The following is a 26,045-nucleotide window of genomic DNA, read 5'->3' on the forward strand; positions in this document are numbered from 1 at the left end:
ATAAGCTCATGTAATTACCGAGAGAAAGCACTCAGGTTCTTCCATTAAGGAAACTACTGAAAACATTTAAAGTTTTGCATTTGTGTATGCATCAAATTAGCAGGCTTAATGCTGGATGGCTGCAATGAACAAGAACTATTCATTTCATCGCTCCTTAGTGTGTGTTTCTAATCTGTTCTGCCCTGGTATAAACTGCCTGCACTGTTAGAAAAAGAAGACTGGTCCAAATTCTTAAAGGAGAAGAAGGAAGGAAGGGAGGGAGGAAGGGAGGGAGGAAGGAAGGGAAGGGAGGGAGGGGAAGGGGAAGGGAGAGAAGGAATGGGAGGAGAAGGGAGGGAAGGAACGGGAGGGGAAGGGAAGGGAAGGGGAAAGGAGGGAAGGAAAGGGAAAGGAGAATGGGGGGAAGGGAAGGGAAGGAGAAGGAGGAAGGAAAGGGAAGGGAAAGAAAGGAAAGGAGAAAGAAAAGGAAAGGAAAAGAAAAAGCTATGGCTCAAATGTGTTGTTAAGGATTAGGGGGAAAAAAGAACAAAAGGGAGTCCGTAAGACTTTGCACAGAGCCTGTGTATGATAATTTGTAGGAAAAGAGCAAGACATTGTGACTTTATTTCAGTAGCAACTTACAGTGTCTTGCCATTAGCAGGGAACACTGTGAGTCCCCTGTTTGCTGTTTAGATCCTAACTTCTGAAGCGCCTCCATCTGTCGCACAGGAAACGATCTGCATGTCTCCTCAACCTTGAAAGGTGTAGTTTGCTCCTTTCAGAGCAAATGGTAAAATACCAACACACACACACACACACACACACACACACACACACACACAAAACAAACCCACCATCTCTTCCTTCACCCTTCTGTTGTTGTTGACTGGCTTGGGTACTGTCTTTAAAAACAAAAACAAAAAAACCTCTGATTGAATTGTTGCAAGGCGTCCCAAAGTGTCTTCCTCATTATCCTCATCTGGGGGTAAATTCCATGGAGGAAAACTCTTGAAACAGAGGGATTTTATTTGTCCCAAAGCCCTTTAAACCAAGGAAGAAAGTGGCACATTCGTGTTTTTTTCTTTTCCTTTGCGTCAGAACAGGGAGACTTTGATTTATGGACACATTTGGAATTTAGAGAACAGAGCATGAGTGTTTCCATAGAGGGGCGGTGGATAGGAGCTGAATATTCATATAAAGGTTGCCCTAATCTACAGGACCAGCCAGAAAAAATTCAATTTGTCAGAGGATAAACTGGTAATATTACCATCTCCCTCAATGCTATTTTCTGTGCCTGTTTACATTATCTCCAAAGAAAATGCTGGCCTATAGCCACTCCCTATATATGCAGATGTGATAAGAATGTCTATGGGTTCAAATAGCCACAAGCATTCTTGCACATTTAAAATAATAATAATGTTATGATTTTCCTTGTGGCAAGCCAGGTTCTTTTTTTTTTTTTTTTTTGTTAATGTAAAATAATCTTTTTGGGGGCAGTGGGTGGGAAGCTTGGTGAATGAGAGAATACGTGGGTCTCGATTTATGCATTCAGTTTGATTTCCCTGAAATAACTGATTGCCAGTATCAGGAAATATCCAAAGGGTTCAAGGCAAAGAAAAGGGAAAGTGAAGATGAACAGAATTGTGAGGAATGATTAGCAAAGGGAGTCGGTATTTTTGTACTGCGTTATGTGTATGAGACAGGATGACAGTGAAAATGACAGGGTCCTTCCAGGATAATCTTGATACTGAGCTGTGGTAGCACAGTGGTTAGAATGTTGTATTTCAGGCTAACTCACTGCCCACTGCCGATAGTTTGATTCTCAGTGGCTCAAGGTTGACTCATTCTTCCATCCTTCCGAGATCGGTAAAATGAGGAACCAGAATGTTGCGGGGCAATATGCTGACTCTGTAAATATCTTAGAGAGGTCTGTAAAGCACAGTGAAGCAATATACAAGTCTACGTGCTATTGCTATAATCAAAGAACTCAAGGAGTAAAATTGGGACTATGCCCGATTTTACCTAATGAGTTGTCCAAACTTCATATTAGAAAATGAATTCAAGGAGGGAAAAACAAGATAATAGCCATAGGCCGTTGTCTTTCCTCTTTATTCCACCACTTTGAGTTTCTCTAAGTTCTCTACCTCAACATTTGATGACTGGCACCAAAATGTACATTTCACTATACTTAACTGTACTGAGGTTTGAAATGGGGGTGATGTGTGACTCCTTGTGTATTTTACCTATTTAGATCTGTTTGATATATATTAATCATTACCTGTTCCAGAAGATACCGCATAAAGTACTTCTTTATAATAAATGAACTTGCTTCTGAAGCACTGGCAATGCCATTTTTATTAATTAGTCAATAATTTCAAGCTCTCAAGGACATGAAGATAGATTTTCAGCCTCTTAGGTAAAATGTACTGTGATATGCTTAATCTTACTTTATTACTTATACTGTTGATATCCATATATTATTTAGATTTTAACTTTATCTTTCATTTATAAAACAATACATTTTCAGTCACTTAAGACTAATCTATGAATATTGAAAAAAGTAACCTAATTTTATGATGCTTGTGAATTCCCTCTTAATGATTTTGTGCTTTATTCTTTTTTCTCTCTTCTCTTATTTGTCTGTTTTCTTTCTTTTTTAACTTTTAAAAGTACTTATTTTTTTTTGAAATGCCAAGTTTAATTTGGCAGATGTTCAGTAAACACATGGAAAAGGATTGTTATCTGACCTTAATTCTATTTTTTTCAGCATAATATATTCATTTGGGACTAAGTATATACATTTTGATCTGTTTTTACATACTGTAGAAGACCACAAATATATTCATGTATAATTCCACTCTGCACGTTCAGGCAGCTTCAGTGTGTTGAAATTTAAAAAAAAACAACAACAAAAAAACTGAGAAATAAGATGAAGACAGTGACACTGACTTGCCAGCATTAATGCTTAGAGACCCAAGCTATTTAAAGGAATCTCCAGCATTGCTTATAAACAATGTAATACAAAGATTAATTAACTATTAAAATGTATGGCTATTTATATTGTCTATTTATATTGTACGCTAGCCTAAACACATATGTGTAATTCTGTATCAGTTCACAGCTATTATAAAAATATGAATGCAAATTCACCTACATTTCCAAGCTTACATGCAGAAATAATTCATTGTTCCAATGTACATTTTTTGTAATAGTCACAATTTTTGGAGGTGGTGGGGGAAATCAGCAATTTTTACCTCTCTGGCCATTCTGGACTCAGGTTTCTTAAGCCATGCATTCAGCATGTAATTTACATTATGGAACTGCGTTACTCAGTTTGGAAACTCAAACCCCAGTTTGGATATTAATTCCAGAATGCAAAACAGACTGATTCATATTATAATGAAGAATATACAAATTTATTTCCATTCCTAGATTGTTGTTATTATTTTAAGAATGGTTTTTAAGAGAATACTGCTTTCTAAAATGTGAAAATATGGTAGGCAAGTTCTCCCTCTCTCCTTTATTTTAGGCTTCACATAGATTTTAATTTGCGCTCTTTATATTTTACTTTGCACAGTTAGTACAAATTAAACACTTAAGGGGAATTCACCCATGCTGCAAGGAATACTAATTATACCTAGGAAGTAGATGGTTGTTGAATAACAAATCTGGGCATGAATTTTTTGTTCAGTGATATCTGGTGGGTTCCATGTCACCATCCATGCTGTAGTGGGATTTTAATTCTTTGTAATGTTAAAAGCATGTGAAAGCATGTGTTAACCAATGTTAAAGCATGTGGAAGGCTCAGAATATCAGGACATTCAACACCATAGGCATGAGGTATTTAAAAATGCAGGTAGCCCTCAATTTATGGCCACAATTGAGCTCAAAATTTCATGTTGCAAAAGTGAGACAGCTGATTGAGCCCAGCATTTCTGTTGCTAAGCTAGACAGTTGTTAAGTGAATTTTGCCCCATTTTACAACCTTCCTTGCCACAGTTGTTTGTAGTTGTGAGGTTAGTAACACCCTCGATAAGTGAATCTGGTTTCCCCATTGACTTCGCTTGTCAGAAGGTTGCAAAAGATAAATCACACAACCCCGGGACATTGCAACCAACATAAATATGAATCGGTTGCCAAGTGTCTGAATGTTGATCACATGACCATGGCGATGCTGCAACAGTTGTAAGTGTGAAAAATGGTCATAGGTCATTTTTACCCCAGTGCCGTTGTAACTTTGAACAGTCACTGAATGAATTGTTGTAAGTCCAGGTACCGATATATCATGGGAAAAGGTAATGATAAATTATATCTGTATTATCGCCAAGAAAACTACATGGATCTATCTTTCCAACTCCCGGAAATCAGGCTAAACTCAAGAGCTCTCTCTCTCTCTGTGCCTGTGTATGTGTGTGTCTGTGTGTGTGTGTGTCTGTGATTGTGTCTGTGTGTCTGTGCATGTCTGTATGCCCGCAAGTGCATGCGCTTGACTCCAAGCAAATGTCTGAATTAGTCTCTGCAGTTATCTTGGTAAGGTTTTTTGCATGTGGTTTTCCATTGCCTCCTTCCTAGAACTGAGAGAATATGGCAGGCTCAAGATCACCCAGCTGGTTTTGTGCCTAAGGCAAAACTAGACCTCATGGTTTCCTGGTTTGTACCTTGATGTCTTAATCATAACACTCAACTCTTTATAAAGCAAAGGTAAATGAAAACCAGGGACTGAATTGGAGTAAGAATAAAGAAATCTGCCTGCAATTATTCTTCCTCCTCTTGACTTCTTCTCCTACGTTGAATGATGCCAAGCTGATAGTTGACTACTCCTTACTGGTGGTCTTCTCAAACGTTGCTTCTGCCATAACTCCATACGAAAAGAGCTATCAAACAAAGTTTTTAATTGTTTACCCTTGGCAGTGTAATTTATTTCAATTAAATCAATACCGCAGCATTAGAAATGTAACAACAAATGTCTGGGAATCGATCAAATGCACCTTAATGAATTGTTGAGGTCAGAGGACTTATCTATAACTTGTAGTCACAATGATCAACAAGGCAGCAATGAATGTGAAATGGAATTAGCAATGGATTACCCCTAAAGGAAGTGTTATTTCTAAACAGGTCCCAACTCTCAAGATGTTGTAAATATGTGCAACCCTGGGGATTACAATGCAAATCAAAGTGGAAATATGTGATGGACACTTATTTGATAAAAAGCCAGTTTGTAGTTTAAGACAGCCTTAAAAATGATTTTGTATTTATTAAAAGGGGTTCTTCATTACACGTCTTAAAAATTAACTTTATTTGTCTTTGAGATTTTTTTTGTGCAGTTCTTTTTATGTAGTGAGTTTCTTAAATAAGCCAAAGGAAGTTAATAATGGGGTTTTGAAATGCATCGCTTTTCTTATTACAACAGCCCCTAAGTACAAAATTGCATTGTTTGTATACTACACCATAAAGATCAAAGCACTTAAGTGCATTTTATATGATCATATGCCTTGTCTTAACCTGGAAAATCAATTAGATGATATATGCAAGTACATTTAGTCATATTTCATCCTTTTGCTTATACCCTAAGCATGTTATGTAGATTTAAATCTCATTGATTTCAAAAGAACAACTACTTAAATGAAGCAAATACAGAAATAGCTTCATAGTTCCCACCTGGTAGATTTGGTCTCATAATACAAGCCTTTATATGGTTATCTGAATGGAAGCCCTTTGGTTTTATGAGACTATTTCTAAATAATAAAGGTTCTACATTATCATTTATCCATTCTTAACTTGAGACTTATGCACAAGCATGGAAGAGATAAGATGCAGTCAATGAATATTTCTTTAAATGTTGATGTCTGACTGGTAAATCTCTCTTCTTTATTCTGGAGTTTTGGAGATGGTCCTACTGAAATCAGAGTAGGGTGGTGGAAGTGGCAGGACAGTCAGTGACTCCTAATAATTTTTCCCTTTAATTATATTAGGTCCACAAATTGGATATTCCTTTTCTATAAATGCCTTTTGTTCTCATATGATCCTACCAAAGCAGTTTTTATACCACAACTCTATAAACATTAGGGTGATCTGTTTCTTTATATCTGTCAACAGTTTCCTGTCATCTACTGCATTAACTTCAGGTCTCTGATAATTTCTAATAACAAATCCCTTTCCACATACTAGGGGCCTTTGTTTTTGCTACCAGAAAAACAAACACCTGTTACTTCTGTCTATAGGGACTACATTTTCAGAAACTCCTTACTATTGTTATCTGAAGAGAAATCACTCCCTCTTGCATATGGTCATTATTGTTTGTTGTGTGCCTGTAATACAGGAAAAGCAGAGTTTATAAAATAAATGAAGCAAGAATATTTCAGCCAAATGGGTTCCTTGGCATTAAAACAAGCTAGCATCCAGGCACTGTCATGTTGTGATTATAACTCTCTACTGATACATTTTATGGCTCATGCTTGCCTAAAATAACTCAAGAATCAAGTTAGGTTTAATGTAAAATCCATTTAAATCGTGGCTGTTGTTTCTTCTCTCTGTTGTGGTTGATGCTGCTTTTTGTGAGTCTGGCAATACTAGCTATTCCTACAGAGCTATTCCAAGACTGGATTCAATTGTGGCTAATGAATCTTGATGCATTAGTGATGGCTCAATGGAAACTTAATTGAACACTTCTGAGTTGAGAGAGAAAGAAGTCTAAATCTCCTGTCAAATGTGGTTTGTGTGTATAATATGGATGCATGCGTGCCTTTAAAAGCACCTGAACAGACAGTATGTTTGCAAAAATAGCACTTCTAGTCAGCTAATTCCCTTTCTCTTCCTACATCATGCTAACAAAAAAAAAAAAAAAATAGAATACTGCACTTGCATTCTTGAATGTGGCAGCTATAGTTAAGTCACAACATTTTTAGTTTTCTAATAAGGTTTATGCTGAGTTTTGTCAGGTGCCCCAAAATACACAGAGTTGTTGTGCAGTGTTAAAAATACAGTTTCTGATTCAGCTTTTTAACATTCTTAATTTTACTGAAGGGAAACAAGAGAACAAAGGAGAACATTTTGATCCTATTTCTATGATGGGATGTGTAGAGCCATCCTCTAACCTCTCTTAGAAAGTGATTGAAAGTGTTGCAAGAGATTTATTTCTTGCCAGCAAAACCATTTTTCATGTGTCTTTAAAAAGGTAAAGGTTCCCTTAGCATATACGTGCTTGTTGTTTCTGACTCTAGGGGACGGTGATCATATCAGTTACAAAGCCGAAGAGCCACCACTGTCCGAAGGTGTCTCTGTGGTCATGTGGCTGGCATGACTAAATGCCGAAGGTGCATGGAACACTGTTACCTTCCCACTAGAGTGGTCCCTATTTTTCTACTTGCATTTTTACATGCTTTCAAACTGCTAGGTTGGCAGAAGCTGGGACAAGTAACAAGAGCTCACTCCATTACGTGGTGCTAGGGATTCGAACTGCTGAACTGCCATCCTTTCTGATTGACAAGCTCAGCATCTTAGCCACTGAGCCACTGCGTCCCTCATTCATTATTGTGTCTTCCCACTGCAATTAAACCCCAAGTAAAAACATCACATGGAAAATTCTTAATGGTAATTAATGGTAATTAAGAAGGGCAGCTCAGAAGATGAGAGAGTGACGTAAAGGGATGTTAACAGACAAGAAGACACTGATAGGCCTTCTCACTTTATACAGTCCCCTTCCCAGAGATAGGATGTTCCCCAAACCAACTAGTACTGAAAAAGCAATTTTGTTGTGCATGTTACCCTTAGATTTGTTTATGGATACTTAGGATTACAGGATAGATTGGATTAATTGGATGGATGGATGGATGGATGGATGGATGGATGGATGAATGGATGGAGAGATGGATGGATGATAGAGAGATAGATAGATGATAGAGAGATAGGCAGTCAGGCAGCAGGCAGAGACATTTAGACAGACAGACATAATGAATAGAATAGAACAGAACAGAACAGAATAGAATAGAATTCTTTATTGGCCAAGTGTAATTGGATACACAAGGAATTTGTCTTGGTGCAAATGCTCTCAGTGTACATAAAAGAAAAGATACATATGTCAGGAGTCGAGAATCATAAGGTACAACACTTAATAGTCATAGGGTACAACAAACAATCAACTCATGCTAGGCAACAGTCAATATGAATCGTAAGGATACAAGCGACAAAGTTTCAGTCCATAAAGTCACAAGTGGGAGGGGATGAGTAATAAGGAGTGATGGGAGGATTGATAGTAATAGTAATGCAGACTTAGTAAATAGTGTTGAGGGAAGTATTTGTTCAGCAGAGTGATGGTGTTCAGGGAAAAAACTGTCCTTGTGTCTAGTTGTTCTGGTGTGCAGTGCTCTATAGCGTTGTTTTGAGGGAAGGAGTTGAAACAGTTTATGACTGGGATGTGAGGGGTGTGTAAATATTTTCACAGCCCTCTTTTTGACTCATGCAGTATACAGGTCCTTGATTGAAGGCAGGTTGGTACTAATTGTTTTTTCTGCAGTCCTAATTATCCTCTGAAGTCTGTGTCTGTCCTGTTGGGTTGCAGAACTGAACCAGACAGTTATAGAGGTGCAGATGACAAGCTCAATAATTCCTCTATAGAACTGGATCAAGAGCTCCTTGGGCAGTTTGAGCTTCCTGAGTTGGCGCAGAAAGACCATTAAGTTAGTTGAGCTGAATTGAGTTGAGTTGGGAGAGTGGGAACAGGTAAGATCAAAAAATCAGAATTGAATGAAGACATTCTGGAATTAGAGAAGAGTTTTTCCCCCCACACAATTTTAATTTAATTGAGGGCTATTGACAAAAAAAAAAAAAAAAAATCAAGGATAGCAAAGTTTTCTGGCTTCCAGCATTTATATTTGCAATTATTAAAACATGGAGGCCAACTTGCTTCATTCAGATGCCAAATATTGACTTATGGAATAGAATTAATTTTCTGGTATTTTTTTTTAAAATCATAGTTTTACTGAAGTTTTAAAATAAAAATGAATAAAAACAAAGAATAAGTAAAATCAAAAAGTGTGGGGGCAACAAAAAGTGGGAGAAAAAGAGAAAATAGAAAGTGGAATCAATTTTCTGGTATGAGTAACTGAAGCAAAATTTATTATGAACAATGATTCTAATTGCTTCTAATCTGAGATGCAAATCTTTCCCTCCCCCTCCCTCTCTTTCTCCATCTCTCTCTCTCTCTGTGTGCTTGTCTTAGAGAAGAAATCATATCTTTTTAAAATTGGCCAGCAGAGCTGAGCAAAGGTCTCACAGAAAGTAACCAGTTAGTACTCAAATAACACAAAGATAGAAGAACAAGAAAACAGAAGAGAAGAACAAAATAGCAAACAGTACCATTTCAAGCAGATATTTTTCTTTTCCCGCCCCGTCAAGAACATCATTTATTTTTCAATTTGTAATTTTTAGAATCCCTTAAAAATTGGCCACAGAAATCCTCTACAAAATTCTGTTCTTTCTGATAGAAAGAATTAATTAATTTAATTAAAGTAATAGCATATGGCAGGAAAAGACATAACTGCAAAATAGTCTCCACATACAAAATGAGACACAAAGTCTTTATTTGCTGCATTGAAATATAATTTATAGACTGTCCCATGTATTCTTCTCTCCATATTTCCAGTTTAAGAGAAGTCCTGCTAAGTATTTTTCCATAGTCACAATTCAATCAGATAATGTCTTATTGATCGCGTCACCACCAGTTGTTGCTTCAGAATAATTTATTTAGAAAAGCTTGTGCTTTATTATTATTGTGGCTGGTTGCATAGTCAAAGAGATGTTTAGACTGGAACTAGCATTTTACTTGCCCATTGACTCCTTCTCAAGGATTTAGGAGAAATGTTTGTTTACTTAGTGTATAGCATATCATACATGGACTAGCAATATATATTAACATTCCACCTAGATTAGTAAAACATAACAAAATATAAATGTTACAGGAGAGGCAGATGTTGTTTGATAGTGTTAAAATTAGCTTTGAAGGATATAAGCTGTTCCAAGTAATGCTGCCTTTTACAATTGATTGACAGTATTTTTTTTTCAATATTGATGGAGTTCAAGTAGTGCTCCAGAATGAACTTTTTTGTTGTTAAAATAATTAATATAATCACTACCATCAATATCACCATTTTTACAAGGACCAGTAACTTTTGTAGTTAGTTGCATTAAACAAAAACAACAACAAACTAAATCATCATTAGCATCATTGCTACAATCAGAAACTTAGGTTCAACACCATTGAACAAATTATTTTTGAAGACTATGTAAATGCCAGTAAAGAGGTATGTGAATTCAGCATTAAAAATTTAAAATGGTTTGAAAAAAATGGTAGTGCATATTGATTGGTGGGAAGGAAGAAAAAGTTTCCCTACCCAAAGAAATTATTGAATGGCTTCCATTTCGCTTCAAAGATGCAAAGGTTTAGTTCCCAAAATGCTTGGAAATGAGTTTTTTAAACGGGATTGTTAAAATAGAATGTACAAACTTAGAATCTACAGGTTTGAAAAAACCCAAGTCACACATTCCCAATCGTTTTACTGTATTGCTAACTACAGTTTTTTCTCTCTGAATTTTTTTTAGGTCTCTTTGAAGATAATAAATTCTAATGGAGGGCATTTCTATTGTCTGAGCAGTCTCTCCTTATGTTTACATTGGTCTAAAACCACAATGGAACACTAAGTAGATCTTCGTTGCTGCAGGATGAATCGGATGACTACAATCTGGAAGGAAGCAGAATAATTGGGTTGTCTTCTTCAGTGGTGATTTGCTTAGTGTGTGGAACAATGCCAGAAGGACTAGCAGAAATGCTTATGGATACATGGGCTCCATTAGTAATATTATGGATTACTGCATTTCCATCAATATACATGGCTCCAATGAATCATTCTCAAGTTCTACCCAGTAGGTCCAGTAGAGGACTAAATGAACTCAGTGAAGAACAAAGAGTATTAAACCGTTCAAAGAGAGGCTGGGTATGGAATCAAATGTTTGTGTTAGAAGAATTTTCCGGACCTGAACCTATATTAGTTGGACGGGTAAGTCAATATTTTTAATCCTCCAGTGAGACTGATAACATGTATTTATTTCTTTGAATCGTTTCCCCAAACTGGCCATGTAATTCTATGTCCCGTGAATACTTTGACATGCTACAAGTCAACTAGAAAAGGAGCTGACCCCTGATTAATGTTCTGCCTTTAGAAAGAACTACGAAGGACAAGGATATAGTTAGCTCTGATTCTAGCCAAGGATGATTATTGATTTTATGTGGTTAGCATGTTACAGTCAAGGAAAATGGAAGGAGCATGAGTATTTTGGGGTTGGTATGGATCATTTGACAGACAAGACAGGCAGAACTTTCAGTCATTGACCAATAAGAGACCACCAAGTGGGCCTACTCAACTTATCTTGGTACTTCTTCACATTTTTGGTTTGCTTTGTATAATATGTAGTTGAGCACATGTAAAGTTAAAACTTTGTTAGGCCTATATTGCTGGAAGGTTAAACGTCTTACGTGTGTGTGTGTGTGTGTGTGTGTGTGTGTGTGTATGTGTAGGACACATAACATGATGGATGAAGGCAGGGATGATTTTCTCCAGGCTGCATGAAAATATTTTCAAGCTGGCTGTATGAATATTTGGAGGGGAAGAGAGGCATCTCTTTGATTTGACCTCAAGTCTGATAAATCTCAGTTTAAAAAGAAAAAGAAAAAAAGATTGGGACCAAAATCAAAGCAGCCTACTGAAACAAATACAGAAGAGGATTAATTCAAAGACAGGTTTAATTACCTGCCAGGTTTTGAGCTAATGATGTGAAGAAGAGGCCACAGATAAAGAAGCAACAAGACTGGCAACAAGAAAAGAAAATGAATAAAAAAAAGCATTTTTGGAGGGGTGTAAATCTCAAAACGTGTCTCTCATCTCCCCCTCTGTCTCTGTGTATCTCTCACATATACACACTCTTTCTTTTCAAGCAAATAAGTATGCTTCAGAGTAACAATTATTTAACACCTGCCTTCTGCCTAGAAAAAAATAAAGATATTGTATTTTTGTTGTTAATGATACCTATTATGTTCCCATGGAATCAAAAGAAAATACCCCCCTCCCACCAAAATAAACCATCCAAATAGAAATGAATAAAGACTAAGCTGAAGACTTAATTCTATTGTCAATCACAATGTGGAATAACTACAAACCACTTATATTATCAAGCATCTTGGAAATCACAGTTGAAATTGCCGAAGCAGCACAATTAGTACGCCAGGTTTTCAGCATCTTCCTGCAAAGATGCTGAAAGATGCCGGTCTAAATAGCAGCTCAAATATTTACTGGATTATATTTAAATAAATTCATTTCATTTACTGTACCATAGCCCCAGGACTGACGGGCAAGCAGCGAAGAAGCGGGCGGAGATGGGCGGGGCCAGCCAGAGGCCCGGTTTACCTGTTCTCTGAGTTACAGAGAATCATAACAACCAGTCCAAACCAGTAGAATCCACCCCTAGCTCCCACCCCTTAAAAAAAGACTCTAAGTGGTTTACACTAAATAAGTTTTACCATTTGATTTCCTAGCAAAATGCAGACTGAGAAAAGTAGAAACAGACCCTAAAAAGAATGAGATTATTTGAACCACTCATGCCATAGCATGTTTAACTTTTACTATTTCAACATTATCCTCTTTCTAATTCCTGTTTTATTCTAACTATTAAATGCAGTTACAAGAGCAGTTCCAATTTATCGGTGATGTGTATGATTGCTTTTTAAGAAGGAAAAAAAATCCATAAAAGGGTGGTGATGGCACCATGAAGGAAGCTGCAGATGAAGCCTTAAATACTCTCTTTATTCTTGGCATTATTCTGCTGTTACTTAAAATTATAATCTGAGTTGCATATTTATACTGTCTTGTGGTTCCCATGTCAGGTTTAGTTCTCTATTGTATGGAATGGGACAACTTACCTTGGCCAACTTGTCACGACCAAATATCCATGGCCAACTCATTGCTGCCAACTCACCACAGGAGAACTCACTGTGGGACAATTCAACAAATTCAAAAGTTACATTAATTTCATTATCACCTTGTCAGTAATAATAAAGCTAATTAATCCAGCAATAAAAGAGTTACAATAATTTCAGTGAAAACATGGTCACCAATAATAAAAGTACCAGAATGAAATGATTAATACAGCATTGGATTGTCCCATGGTGAGCTGTCCTGCAGTGAGTTGGCTGTGGATAGTTGTCCTGCTGCAAGTTAGCCATGACAAGTTGGCTCTGGCAAGTCCTTCTAGACCCTCAGTCATGATGCTTAAGAACTCCACAATATGTAAAGCACTGTATACCACAGGAGATCAATCCAAAAGATGTAGAAAAATATACGGAGGAAGGGAATCAGATGGTGAAGTTTGTGGTGATAATTGAAAAACAGGCCTTTTGATTATAATACTCTTTGTTTACCTACAGTAAATTTAGAATATATTGGACCTTGCTCTTAAATCTTTATCCTGTTTTGCTATTTAGAGTTAGGACCAAAGTCTAAAAGAGAATCTGACATTGAATAGGATAAGAGAGTTAAGAATGTAACCTACAAAGGATTCCCAAATGGTTCCAATCATTAGGCAATCAAACAGGATTTGATCCATTCCAGGAAACCCACAAAGTTTCTACCCCTATTTTCATCTTTCATCCAATGTTCAGTAGTTACTGAGTCTGCTTTCCTATTTGCTTAGGTTAATGGTTCATTATCACCCACGCTTCTGTGAAAGGAGTGGTAGTTCTCAGCAGCAATAGACAATCAGGTCTGTTCAGAATTAAGAAGGGATAATACTTTATAGAACTACAAAGTACAATTCTAATTTCTAATTTCATTAGTTCCCATTTGGAGAAAGTGAAATTACTGTCACAGTAAAGGAGTCTAAAGCAGCCACTAGATCAACAATGTCTCTTTACCAGTTTCAGTAGAGCCTGTAACTGTTGCATATATTTTTGCAGATGATTTTAAAAAAAATGATACCCAGATGTACTTTCAATGAAACATTAAACAGAAAGGGATGGATTTGAATCTTGAAGCCGTACCTCAATTTACATATCAATATTGCTCTTTTGAAATATCTTAGGAATCTCTTCTCGAAGTCCTGGTACTGTAACCCCTTAAGTGTGAAAACACTAAATGTATACATTTACACTGCACCCTGGATTTACAAGGCTAGGCTGAAAGGGTGAGATGAAAAAATAGTCACCATGAGTTTGGCCATATTTAGATAGGGGAATTTCAATACCATTCAAGAAGCCAACTGAGGTTTATTTATTAAATGCTGGTTTTGTAGTCTACCAAACATTCTTTCCTTTCAAAGGCACAAGTTTACACAACCTACACTCTAAAGCTTGGATTTTGTTTTGTTCCATTCAGTTGTGTGTCTGATTCTCAGAGAACAAGTCCTTGTGATTTTTTTGTCAAGGTTTGTCAGAAGTGGTTTGCCATTGCATCCTAGAGAGTGAATGACTGGACCAACATCACTCAGATGGCTTTGTGGTGAAGGCAGGACTAGAACTCGAGATCTCCCAGTTTCTAGCCTGATGCCTTAACCAGTGCATCAAAATGGCTCTTGAAATCATATCCAAAAACCTTGGATAGCAAAGCTTATTTCATGTGTTCAAATATTATTCTAAGACCAAGAATGTAAATCATCCTGTGACTAAATGTAATGGCCGATTCCCATAGACTGTTAAACCGAAGATTAGATTCTTACAATATTCTGAATTTTAGTCTCTCTATTCCCTTATTAGTCTAGTCATATATGCCACAAAGTTCCATTTATGATGTTGATATTCTGAGATAATCTTGAATGTGATGCTGAGAAATTTACCCTATAGACTACCACATTTTGCTGAGAGAGAAAGAAACAGATGGAATAACTTTTCAATGAAATAAAATGAGTGTAATTAAGAATATTTTATATTAGTGTTGAAAGCAATCGAGAACCATAGCTGAACTATATAGTCCAACTGTCCTTCAGCAGACCTTTTAGAGTGGTGGGTAAAAGTTAAGATACAATCATTATAGAAAAAAAATATTTTGTTTGGTTTTATCTCACTTTCCTCCCATTTTAATCTACCATTGAAAATACACATTGATGGAAATTAAAGGAGATATATTTTAAGGACATATAAAACTTCTCATAGCCTGTTATTTAATAGATTGGAAAATGTATTGAATAATCTTGAATCCTGATCTTATTTAGAATTAGATATTTGCTGCAGGCCCAAGCTGCTTCTTAATTGTGCATGTTAACAAAGCTGGACCTACAATTAGGATGGTGAGACAGCTATCTTAAGCATCAGACTTTGGATAGCATGGGAAGACAGGCAATTGTGAACCATTTTACTGCTTTATTGTGGCTACTGGAGATAGAGAGAATGCTTTAGGGCTTTACTGTGCCAGATACAGGAAAAAGTTTGGTGGCTCTGGGTATTATGTTTCTGATTTGGCTGGATGGGATTATCATTTATGTCTCTGCTGCAGACAGCAAAATATCTTGAGCTAACCCTGTGAATTAATTTACCCCAAAGTCATGCATTTCTATCTTACGTTGATGCAGAGTTGGCAATAGCTACACCTAGCAAAATCAAGACAAAGAAGACACACGGTCCAATTTATTTGGAAATAATTATTTTCTTATTCAAATTCTTAATCTGCAATAAGACTGTAGCCTTTGTTACATTCTTTTACATTCATTCAAATATGAGCCAAATTTAATCCACTGATTATGGGTCCTGTATATCTAAAGAATTTATTGAAGTGCACTACAGTTATTTTGTTGTTTTTGAATGCAAATACACATACACATATAATTGGTTTTTATATATATATATATATAGGAACATATTCCCAACTGGATTTAAAGTATCAATCAAACACATTGACAAACAAAACAAATCAAAAACAAATTGTGAGTTAAAATAGATGGCTGCCCCTGTCTTGATTCTTTCTACATAATGTTGTAGAAAGATGTGTTGTCTTACAGACCTTATGTGTGCTAATTTCTCTGATACAAACAGGGCAAGAGATGCATTGGGAGCTTGCTTTCTGGGAGCTTTCTTTCACCACCACATTAAATCACATAATGCTCTGCATTACGGCATCATTAAAGCATCCTGCCTTCCTTTAATTTCCATCATTATTCAAGTGCACTAGTTAAATACATAGGAGAAGAAAGAGGCAAGATAACAGCAACAGGCATGTCCATTTTCTAGAAGATATTTCAAAAAAAGCATTTGCTCTTCTATGTTTTTGTTTTTCTTTTCTTTTAATTCACAGAGACCACTTTATAGTTTCTGAATTCTGTAGAACAGATGGAACAGTGCAAAACTTGATTCCAGGGAAGAGGATGTTGAATCTGTTCCTGAATTCACAATCCCTGTACTCACTGCCTGCATATTCTTCCTTCATTGATCATACAAAATTTGCTCTGCCTGTGCATCTATTTATGCATGTGCACACAAACAACCAGCGTATTTAGAAAGAAATGATACCAACCATGCAAAAACGATAAAGCATTTAACTGAGACCAAATTCAGATATGCAAGTACCATTCCTGTAAACTGCTGTACAGCTATATGCAAGGAAAGAGGAAAGATCAGGGTCCCACATGATAAATTTGCTTCAATTTTCACAAATATTATGACTGGTTCAAAGCATGTCAATGAACTCTTCATTTCCCAAGAGATGAATTGAAAATTCTATCCAAATTGAATGTTGATATAAGTGGAGCTTTTCATGTCTATGGAACTCTAGTTGAAATTAGAATTCCGTTCTAATTATTAATTGGTCTTCGGCCAAAAAATTTCATCTATCTACATGTAAAAATCACTGAGGGTAGAACCTGACTAATATTTAGCTGGGAAATTTGTATAGAATTACAGAGGGTTTGGCCAAACAATTTTTAAAAAACCCTAAAAAAGTAACATGTTTCATAAAATTCTCACAAAATCACAAGGGTAAAGTGTAACTCGAAGACTGTATAAACTGTTTTGTAAAGGTCCATTTATATACATGTTGATGAATGACCTGTGTGTCACATATAGCATTAGGAATAGTAATTTACAGTGGACTCTTTGCCTGTTCACTTACTGAATTAAGTAGTGAAGCAAGTTCATAATCAACTATGAACTAAGATGATCTGAATAAGGATCAGGTTCTTTGTGCAATCCTTGAACTGATTCAATTTTAATATTTTCTACCTTTATATTATGGCTGCAGCTTAAATCAGCACCAAAAAAACCTACACCCGCAATTTGTGAGTTTTAAGCCTCCAGCAGAATTGTGCCAGTTGTAATGATTATGTAATCAATATGCCAGAGTAGGGAGAAAAGAATAGATTTATTTACAGTTATTCTTACTTTTTTCAGCCCTGAAAAACCTTCAATCTGATTTATAAATAGGATCATTTATCCCCATGATCGAATTTTTTCTACCTCTTTGAAATCTCAAAGGATTACAATGGAAATGTTTGACTTTATTTATTAATTCCCCACATTCTCATTTTCTTGTTATTCTGAAGATGAATACTATTATTTGCACAGATCAATCTTCTTTGTATTATACCCATAAGCACATAACAAAAAAAAAAATCTGTGGTTTTTTTTAAAGAAAATATGTTTTGTAAGATTAACAGTAAGTACAACGGCCCCTGTCATTGTTTGAGTCCAATCACAAGGGACTCTGTAAAATAGTAAGTAAAATAAAATACCGTGGAAATCTTATGAAATTTAGAATTGTTAAGTCAGAGATTGCAAAAATTTGGCAAGTACCATGAGATTATTTTGGTTTGTTTGTTATTATAGTCATTATAAAATCTGATTATTAGGAGCACTGGGAAGGAGGTTAGCAGAGTAGACCCACTTTAATGTCGTGAGACATAAAAAAAATGAATCCTACCACTGTAGCAGACCCCTGGGTAATGCCATGGGACATAAAAGGAGCCCCCCAATTGGGGGTCCCCAGGGCAAGGATGATGTCACTGGCTAATCCTTTCAACCTGGAAGAGCCTCAGTGCTTCTGACATGAGTGCAATAATTTTTTTTAAAAAAATCTCATTATTGTCCACATTGAGGAAGAATTCTTCCTTCGTGTTGCTGTCTGATTTTATGCTACCATCATGCTATTCAAAAACACACCTGTATAAACTGCTATATGGAGATTCAATTTAACACTGTTTCCATCGATTCTCCAAATCAAATCAACTTTCCAAGCCAGATTGACGTTATGTTCTTTGATCTTTATTAGATCATTTTAGCTAGGGCTGTCTGCCTGATTTAATGTTTCTATCTGTTTTTTTTTTTTTTTTTTCTAGATTTGTCCACTGGAGTTAGGTGTCCAATAATTGTAAATAAATGATAAAATACTATACAAACCAACCAACCCTGAAATGATCTGAATCACATTGGACTGATTTTCTGAATTGCGGATACTCCTGGATGTATAACCACAATCAGGATTGGAATGTCCATTGCCAAGCAATGTAATTATTAAGGAGATTTGCTTAATGATTGAGTAAAAAGAGGTTGTAAAACTGGGTGTGAAACATTTAATTCCTGTATCACTTAGCAAAAGAAATTCCACTTTAAATTAGGGTCATAAGTTAAAGGCTACCAGTAATAAACAGGAATATAAGATTACAACAGCCACACACACACACACACACACACAATCTAATCTCAATTGTAGCTGTTAACATTACTCTCAAGTTGTGCTGTAACATAACAGTGGGATAAAAATGCTAAAATAGTCAAAGGTGGATAGAAATACAGAATAAATAAATATTTATTGTCATCCATCAACAGAGCATTTAAATGGATTACAGAAGTTAGTACTTTCATACTTGCAAGATTCTATTAATGTAGCCTAACAATGAAGTAGATTTAGGTCATCTAGTTCTGTAACCTGTCTGATTTATCTGGGAAGGCCAACACGTGATTGCAAAGCTGCTGAGATAGTTGGATCTTTGAGGACCAATCATAAATGCCACTCATTCAGCAACATTACAACTTTGAATGATCACTGAATTAATGGTTATTAAACAAGGATTACCTACAGTCACTCCAAGGAGAGATGTCATACAAGTCAAATATATAAGTACGTAAGCAAACATACCTGCAATGACTAGGACAATATTCCCAATATACTCTGCCTTCTTACCTTGACACTTCTTACCTTATCTTGAACACTGGCTCTACCATCTAACCCCAATGAAACTGACCCAGACCTGTGCTAGCAGAAGGAGGATTTTGAGGACTCCAGGAATGATGGGATCCAGAAGAAGAGTCATCTCTGCTGTGGCTCCTGCCCTTTGCAAATCCCCCCTCCCAGCTTAGTGAGATCTGCCCCCACCCTCTAGACCAGGGGTGGGCAAACTACGGCCCGGGCCACATCCGGCCCCTTGGTCTGTCCAATGCGGCCCGCCCCTGAAAAAAAATCGCTGCCATTGGTCTGTCCAATCTGGCCCGCCCTGAAAAAAATCGCTGGGCGTGGCGTAATTGCCCTGTGCCGCGTGGCCCCCAAAGCTGCAAAACAGTGCGGAGCGATCTAGGGGTAGGAAAGAAAAAAATTTGCAAAGGCCTCGGCTGGGAGTTCGAAATCACCTTCGAGTGCAACCTCTCCGAAGGTGAGTCCCCACCGATCCCCTTTTTTTCCTGGGGCTTCCAGGCTTAAACTTTGCAAAGGCAAAGCTTGCAGGCTGGAGCGTCTTCCTGCCGAAGAGCGGGAAGGGTTCCACCCGGCGGGTGGGGCGGGCTGCTTGGAGCCACCTAAAGCTAGGCCGCTGCTGGTGGAGCCTTGCCCTGCCTTGGTGCCCCGTTTCCCGGCTCGGCGGTCCTGCTCGGGCGGCACTTTAAAAGCCTGCTCCCAGCACCCGAGCAACTTCCCAGCAACTTTCGGCTTCCTTTTAACTCGCGGGCGCTCGCGCCTGGCCCCAAGCTGCGCGGCGGAAGGGAAGCCCGGCGGGGCGGGCTGCTTGGAGGAGGCTCCGGGCTTCCCCTCCGCCAGGCGCGGCGCCCGCAAGTTAAAACGGGCCGAAAGTTGCTGGGAAGTTGCTCCGCTTTCGAGGGCTTTGCAAAGGCAAAGTTTGCAGGCTGGAGCGTCTTCCCGCCGAGGAGCGGGAAGGGTTCTGCCCGGCAGGTGGGCGGGCTGCTTAAACTTTGCTCGGGCGGCACTTTAAAGCCTGCTCCCAGCACCCGAGCAACTTCCCAGCAACTTTCGGCTTCCTTTTAATTCGCGGGCGCTTGCGCCTGGCCCCGAGCCACGCGGCAGAGGGAAGCCCGGTGGGCGGGCAGGTTGCTTGGAGGAGGTGACCCGGTGGTGCTCCGGCAGCAGCAAGAGGCAGTTTCGCCCGGCTCCGCTCAGGTGTCCGGCTGGGGCTGTCAGGAGTTGCTACCCGGCGCAGCTCCATGCGGCTCCAGTCCCCGTTGCCTTGGGAAGGAAAAGGCAAAACCAGGAGCCGCTGAGCCTGAGCCTCCGGTGCCGCTGCTCCCGTTGCAAAGCACCGCCGCGGCTCTTCCTTTTGCCTTTCCCTTCCCGAGGCACGCGGGACTGGAGCCGCGCTGGGAGCGCGCGCCGGCGGTAGCAACTCCTGACTCAGGGGGCCTCCGAGGGGAGGAGCCTCCGAGGGGAGGAAGGAGGAGAAGAGGGGGAAGGGGGCGATTCCCAAAAATCTTGTGCTGACCCGGCCCGTCTGTCAAATTTTAAAAGTCAATGCGGCCCCCAAGCCAAAAAGTTTGCCCACCCCTGCTCTAGACCTTCCAAGTTGGCCTGGGAGCCCAATGGGGAGTCATCATGCTGGAGGTGATTGACAGGTTAAGATCCTCCCCGCCCCCATGCACATCCTGCCCCCTTCATCTACATCTTGTTAATTGTAAATTATTCCTGTTTTTATTCCTGTAGTTATTGCTTCAATGTTTTATTGACTTTTAATGTTTGTATGGGTGCCCAGAGTCACCTCTAGGTGTGATGGGAGCAAGCAAGTCAGATAGATAGATGGATGGATGGATAGATAGATAGATAGATAGATAGATAGATAGATAGATAGATAGATAGGTGGGTGGATGAATTGATGGATTGATTTCAGGAAAGGAAAGCTTTTCTGTTTGTGAAATGTATACAGTACATACTTTTTAAGACACTGCATTCAGTATGCATGAACTTTCCCTCTTCCATTTACTGAGGCACCATCTAGCTGATGGGCTGCAGCAAGAACCATGCTAGTTGCTTTGTTCTTTGCAAACTCTTTGCACAGCAGAGTTGCAGTTTTATCGGGGTGCTCATTTGTTTGGGACTGCAAGCTGGAGTCTATCCCTAACCCTAAAAGCACCAACACTGGCCAACCTTGAGATGGTGAACCATGACCCAAGGTCTGCTCTTTTCTACATATGTGGCAACAAGGCAGACATGTACATCAGTGGAAGAGTTGCAATTTGACACAGTAGTATATATTTGATCCCTTGCCTTTCCTTCCCTCTCATTGCCCTTCTGTGACCCAGACAAGTCTGATTGCATGGCAATGTTTGATAGACTTTAAACAAGCAGTTACATGGAGCCAAAGCTAAAAATAAGCCGGGACAATCATTTTCTCCAATTCAGGTACTTTAAATTCCTATTTCTGACACCTCTTCCCTCTATGGCTATATTTCCCTCCCTCCAGTGACTGCAGACATGGACAGATTGCTCCTGCCAGAAGTCTAAACTGTTTTTCTTGCAGATAGTTATTGAAAGTAGGCCAAAGCCTGCATGGATTTATTAGGGCTGTAACACTCCCCCCACACCCCAAGCCCTCAAATGTGTAGCTGGCAGAGCACCTAAAGCCATTCTGTGGCTCTTTTGTTGTTGGTTTATTTCACCAAATACTTCACATTTATTTACACATGTAAATTTGCTTTCTTGGTGAAGCATATCGGAGCTTTTAATTCCCTGATATCTGGAGAGGCAACAGTGTGCTTGAACTTTTGTGAGGATTGTGATGAGAGCCAATAGAACAAACAGATATCCACCTTTCTCTTCAAACAAATCCAGCCGCCACCAGGGATGGCTGAGAATGTTGTGATCAGGTTGCTGGATGCATGTTTTTTTTTTTAAAAAAAAAAACCAAATGCCTCTCAATGAGTAAACATCATCCTATAAAAGAAGAGAGTGGAGGCAATGTCTGAAAAAGGGGGAAAAAATCAAATGTGAGAGAAGAAGTGGATTTGGAGTGCTTAGCTCTTAAAGATTTGGATCTCACTTCTTGTATAATTAACCACAATTATGCACCTTCATTTCCCGGAATCTCCAGGGTGATTTATTTTATTTTGTTTTTCTGTCTGCAACATTGAGAAGCAGCCTGAAGCCTTGGAGAATTGGTCTTTTTAATGCAAATCGCTTGGCTTTTGTTCTTTGACACATACATTTCCAAAATGCTAGAATTTTTTTTCCCAATGCAATTTCTCCTTAGGTAAACTCTCCTTTTGAATGTAACCGTTACTGTTTACATACAACTTTCAGCAGCGCCCTTCCTTTTAGATTTCCATTTTTTAGTAGATTTTTGTCATTAAACAAGTTTACCCCATCGTGAAGCCTATTTAGAGCAAAGTATTCTCCATTTCCTACAGACATTGCAGTGGTTTTTTTTTTTTTAAAAAAGAAAGACTTCCATAAACGTAATGCCTGTTTAGTTGAGAATTGCCTTCATAACTTCAAACTCAAAAGGCCTTGAAGCTTACTTCTGAATTGCTATGGGATTTCACGGCAAGCATGCTGCCTTCTGCATGTTTAGGATTTGATCCCACTGAATCGATCAGTCTTTATTTACTGCCAAGACTGGTTCAGATCCCAGTAGCTTTTACAAAAAAGTTGTACAGGTAGTCCTCAACTTTCGACCAAAACTGAGCCCCCAAAACTCTGTTCTTAAATAAGACATGTGCTAAGTGAGTTTTGCCCCATTCTACAACCTCTCTTGCCATAGTTAATAAGTCATTCACTGCAGGTGATAAGTTACTAACCCGGTTGTTAAGGGAATCTGGCTACCCCGTTGACGTTGCTTGTTAGAAGGTTGCAAAAAGTGATCACACGACCCTAGGAGACTGGTCATATATATGAACTAGTTGCCAAGCATCTGGATTTTTGATCACATGACCATGGGGATGCTGCAGAGGTCATAACTCTGAAAAGTTTCTTTCTCTCTCTCTCTCCCTCCCTCCCTCCTTCTCTTTCTCCTTCCCTTCTTCCCTCCTTTCCTCCCTCTCTCTCCTTCCCTCTTTATCTCTCGCTCTCTCTCACTCTCCTTCCTCCCTCCCTCCCCCTCTTCCTCTCTCCTTGCCTCTCTCTCTCACACACACACACATACTCTCCCTCCCTCCCTCCCTTCCTCCCACTCTCTCTCTCTCTCTCATTGGGACAGAAACAGCAACCTAATTCTTTTTTGGAATGATACGTCTAGTGACGTTTTTCCTGCAGATCTGATGCGGGTAGAAAGAGCTCTAGTCTCTTTTTCTCTCTCTGTTCTTTGATGTAGAACTGGTCTATATTTGGAGTCTTCTCAGCATGCATTTACAACTCGGTAGCAGATGTGAGAAGTCATCAGCAGTGCATCAAATGTTACCGTTCTTTCCATTGGTGACAAAAGCAGAATTTGGAAAGACTCCAGTGAAATAAAGAAAAGATGTTAGATGTCTCCACATGGCAATGACATTTATAGGCACGCTACTGCAGCTTCTCATTTGCTAGTATTACAGAAGGCATAATTGGGTGGAGCAGTCAATGGCATAAGAACCAACATGAAGTCTTGGTTGTTGTTTTTTTTGGTTGTTTTTTTGTAGAAACCATGGAGATTTAATGTATGCTTTACAGCTGTAGTTGCTGAATTTGGGGGTGAGAGACAAAGGCAGCTAATGTAAATACAGTGGAGGATTGAAAATGACAAAAACTTCTCTCTCTTTTTTTAAACAAAATCATTGAATCAATACTGAATAATTCAGCAGAAAACACCAAACTTGGTGACAGACTGATGGCATGCTTCTCCAGTGCCTATTGCTTTTTCTGATGGAATTCAGAGCTCCAACAATCTTCCTTCACTTTCTGAAAGTGTTTGCTAATTCTTCTTTCACTCAAATTAAAACAGGACAAGTCCTTAAAATATGAAAATGCAAATGTTTCTTTTATGTTGAGTGAATATCTTCATGACTTCGTTTTGCACACCTGGGCAGTTTTCCAGGCAAAGGCATAGAACTTGTTTGCCATTGTCTTTTTATGTGATTTTTTTGGGGGGGAGGACCTCCCAGCCAGTCAACTCTGTGAAGCAGCCCAGGCCATTAGTACACTCTGAAAGCTCAACTTGAAGTCTACTTTATGGATGCAGGCTAAAGTAACCAACTCTGGAAATCCTATTCTTCCTTCCACCCCTCTTATACCCTGGTGATTTAGGACAGAGGCAGACCAAGCTTGTTTCTAATACTTTCTGTTTCCAAGGTGCAAAGAATGCTTTTATTTTTTGTAACTGTTTCTTCATAGTTTCTCCAGGGTCATCTCTGGGGCTCTCTCTACTAACCTACAGCCCTGGGCTTCTCTCCAAGTATTAACTTGGTTTGACCTTTGTTAACTTCCAAGTCGAGACAATATCAGCAGATGTTGCTTTGTGCTGAGGGACTCTAAAATATAGATTTGTAGAGATACGATTGCTTTATGTAACAAATGGTTCCTAAAGCTAGGACTCCAGTTCCAGTTCCAAATACTCTAGCAAAACAAGGTTAGTTAGTCTGTTGAGTGAATGTCACTCTCAGAAGGATGTACATCACCAACTAAATAAAATGGAAGAATCTGGGTGAGCTCTGCTTGATGGACTTTTGACTTAGTTTAACCTGGACAGGTTGTTTACTCTGTGTTTGTTCACTCATCGTATTGTCATGGAGAGTTTTCATGCAACTCATTGCTAGGCCAGCCTCTTCACCCTCAACATCTATTACGAAAGATTAGGAATAGCATAGAAGGATATATTGGAGACCAAACTGTGTGATTGATAAGCCAACCAATCAATCATTTAATTAATACGAAGCACTCACTGCCATTACATGTATTTGAGAAAGACTGTAAGAAGGGGTTAAGTAGATATTAGAAGAGGAAATGATATTTGTATGTGTGTAATCTGTGTATGAATTAATGAAAGATTCAAACAGATGGCTCTGGGAAATAATTCCATTGACTTGCAGTATTGTAGTGCTAGGACTTAAGAAATTTTTAGTTACCCACTAATTAGCTTCTTCTCTACTAATAAGTCCCAAATATAATTTGGGAAGGGTAGGAAAGCAAAGGGCAGGAAAGGGAATGGTAGGAGAGGAAAGGAAAGGAGAGGAGAGGATGCCTCTTGGTTTTTCCTTCCCATATTCTCCTTGAAAAGATTTCTTTCTTTCATTTTCAGCCCTTCTTGTTTCTCCCTTCCCCTCTTCTTACAGGATGGCATGAAGCAGAAGGAGCAGTTGCTATGTTATACTCACTTTCTGACTTACTCTCCATCTGTTCATCTCTGTCTGCCTTTCTATGGCAGGCGTTCAATAGCAAAGACTGACACTCTCCCATCGTAGTCTGCTGTCATTTTCAATCTCAGACATTTGCTTCCTTGTCATCATCATTATTTTTAACACTGTCCTTCCTTCCCAGGAAGTAATAATAAATTTACAGAAAAAAAATATATTTTCCTTTCTTTTTCTCTTTTTCTCCCCTGTTCCCCCGCCTCTCCCCGAAAACCTTCCAGCAACATATCAGTGTAGGAAATTAAGATGACAAGGGTAAATGTCTGAAGCTTTGATATACCACAGAATACTCATTTTTGGAAAAGTCTGCAAAGAAAAGAAAAGATGTTAAGCAACCATTGCAACTCTTTGGAGCATCATTGGGCTACAAGGGCTTTGCCAGCTGGTCTTGATCTGAGTGCTCAATAGCACAGATTGTGTATAGCACCAAATTTAAGCCCTTGACGGTTACAAGGATATGGTTTAAGAGTGAAGAATTGAATTCATGCTTTTCTTATAGAATTCCTAG

At 38.6% G+C, this 26,045-nt stretch overlaps 1 protein-coding gene across 3 annotated transcripts in view; it reads left to right on the forward strand.

Annotated features, from left to right (window-relative positions):
- Positions 1–26,045, forward strand: part of CDH8 (cadherin 8) — a 207,302-nt gene that overhangs the window by 12,608 nt on the left and 168,649 nt on the right. For all 3 annotated transcript variants that reach the window (XM_087971614.1, XM_087971613.1, XM_087971615.1), the window contains exon 2: positions 10,576–11,030. In XM_087971614.1, the coding sequence (XP_087827740.1) occupies positions 10,779–11,030 (252 nt within the window). In that variant the 5' untranslated portion in view covers positions 10,576–10,778. The remainder of the gene's footprint in view (positions 1–10,575; positions 11,031–26,045) is intronic.

This window comes from Notechis scutatus, chromosome 9, assembly GCF_049901735.1.
Source record: "Notechis scutatus isolate UNSWTSFEM ecotype Mainland chromosome 9, rNotScu1.2, whole genome shotgun sequence".
Taxonomy (NCBI): Eukaryota; Metazoa; Chordata; class Lepidosauria; order Squamata; family Elapidae; genus Notechis; species Notechis scutatus.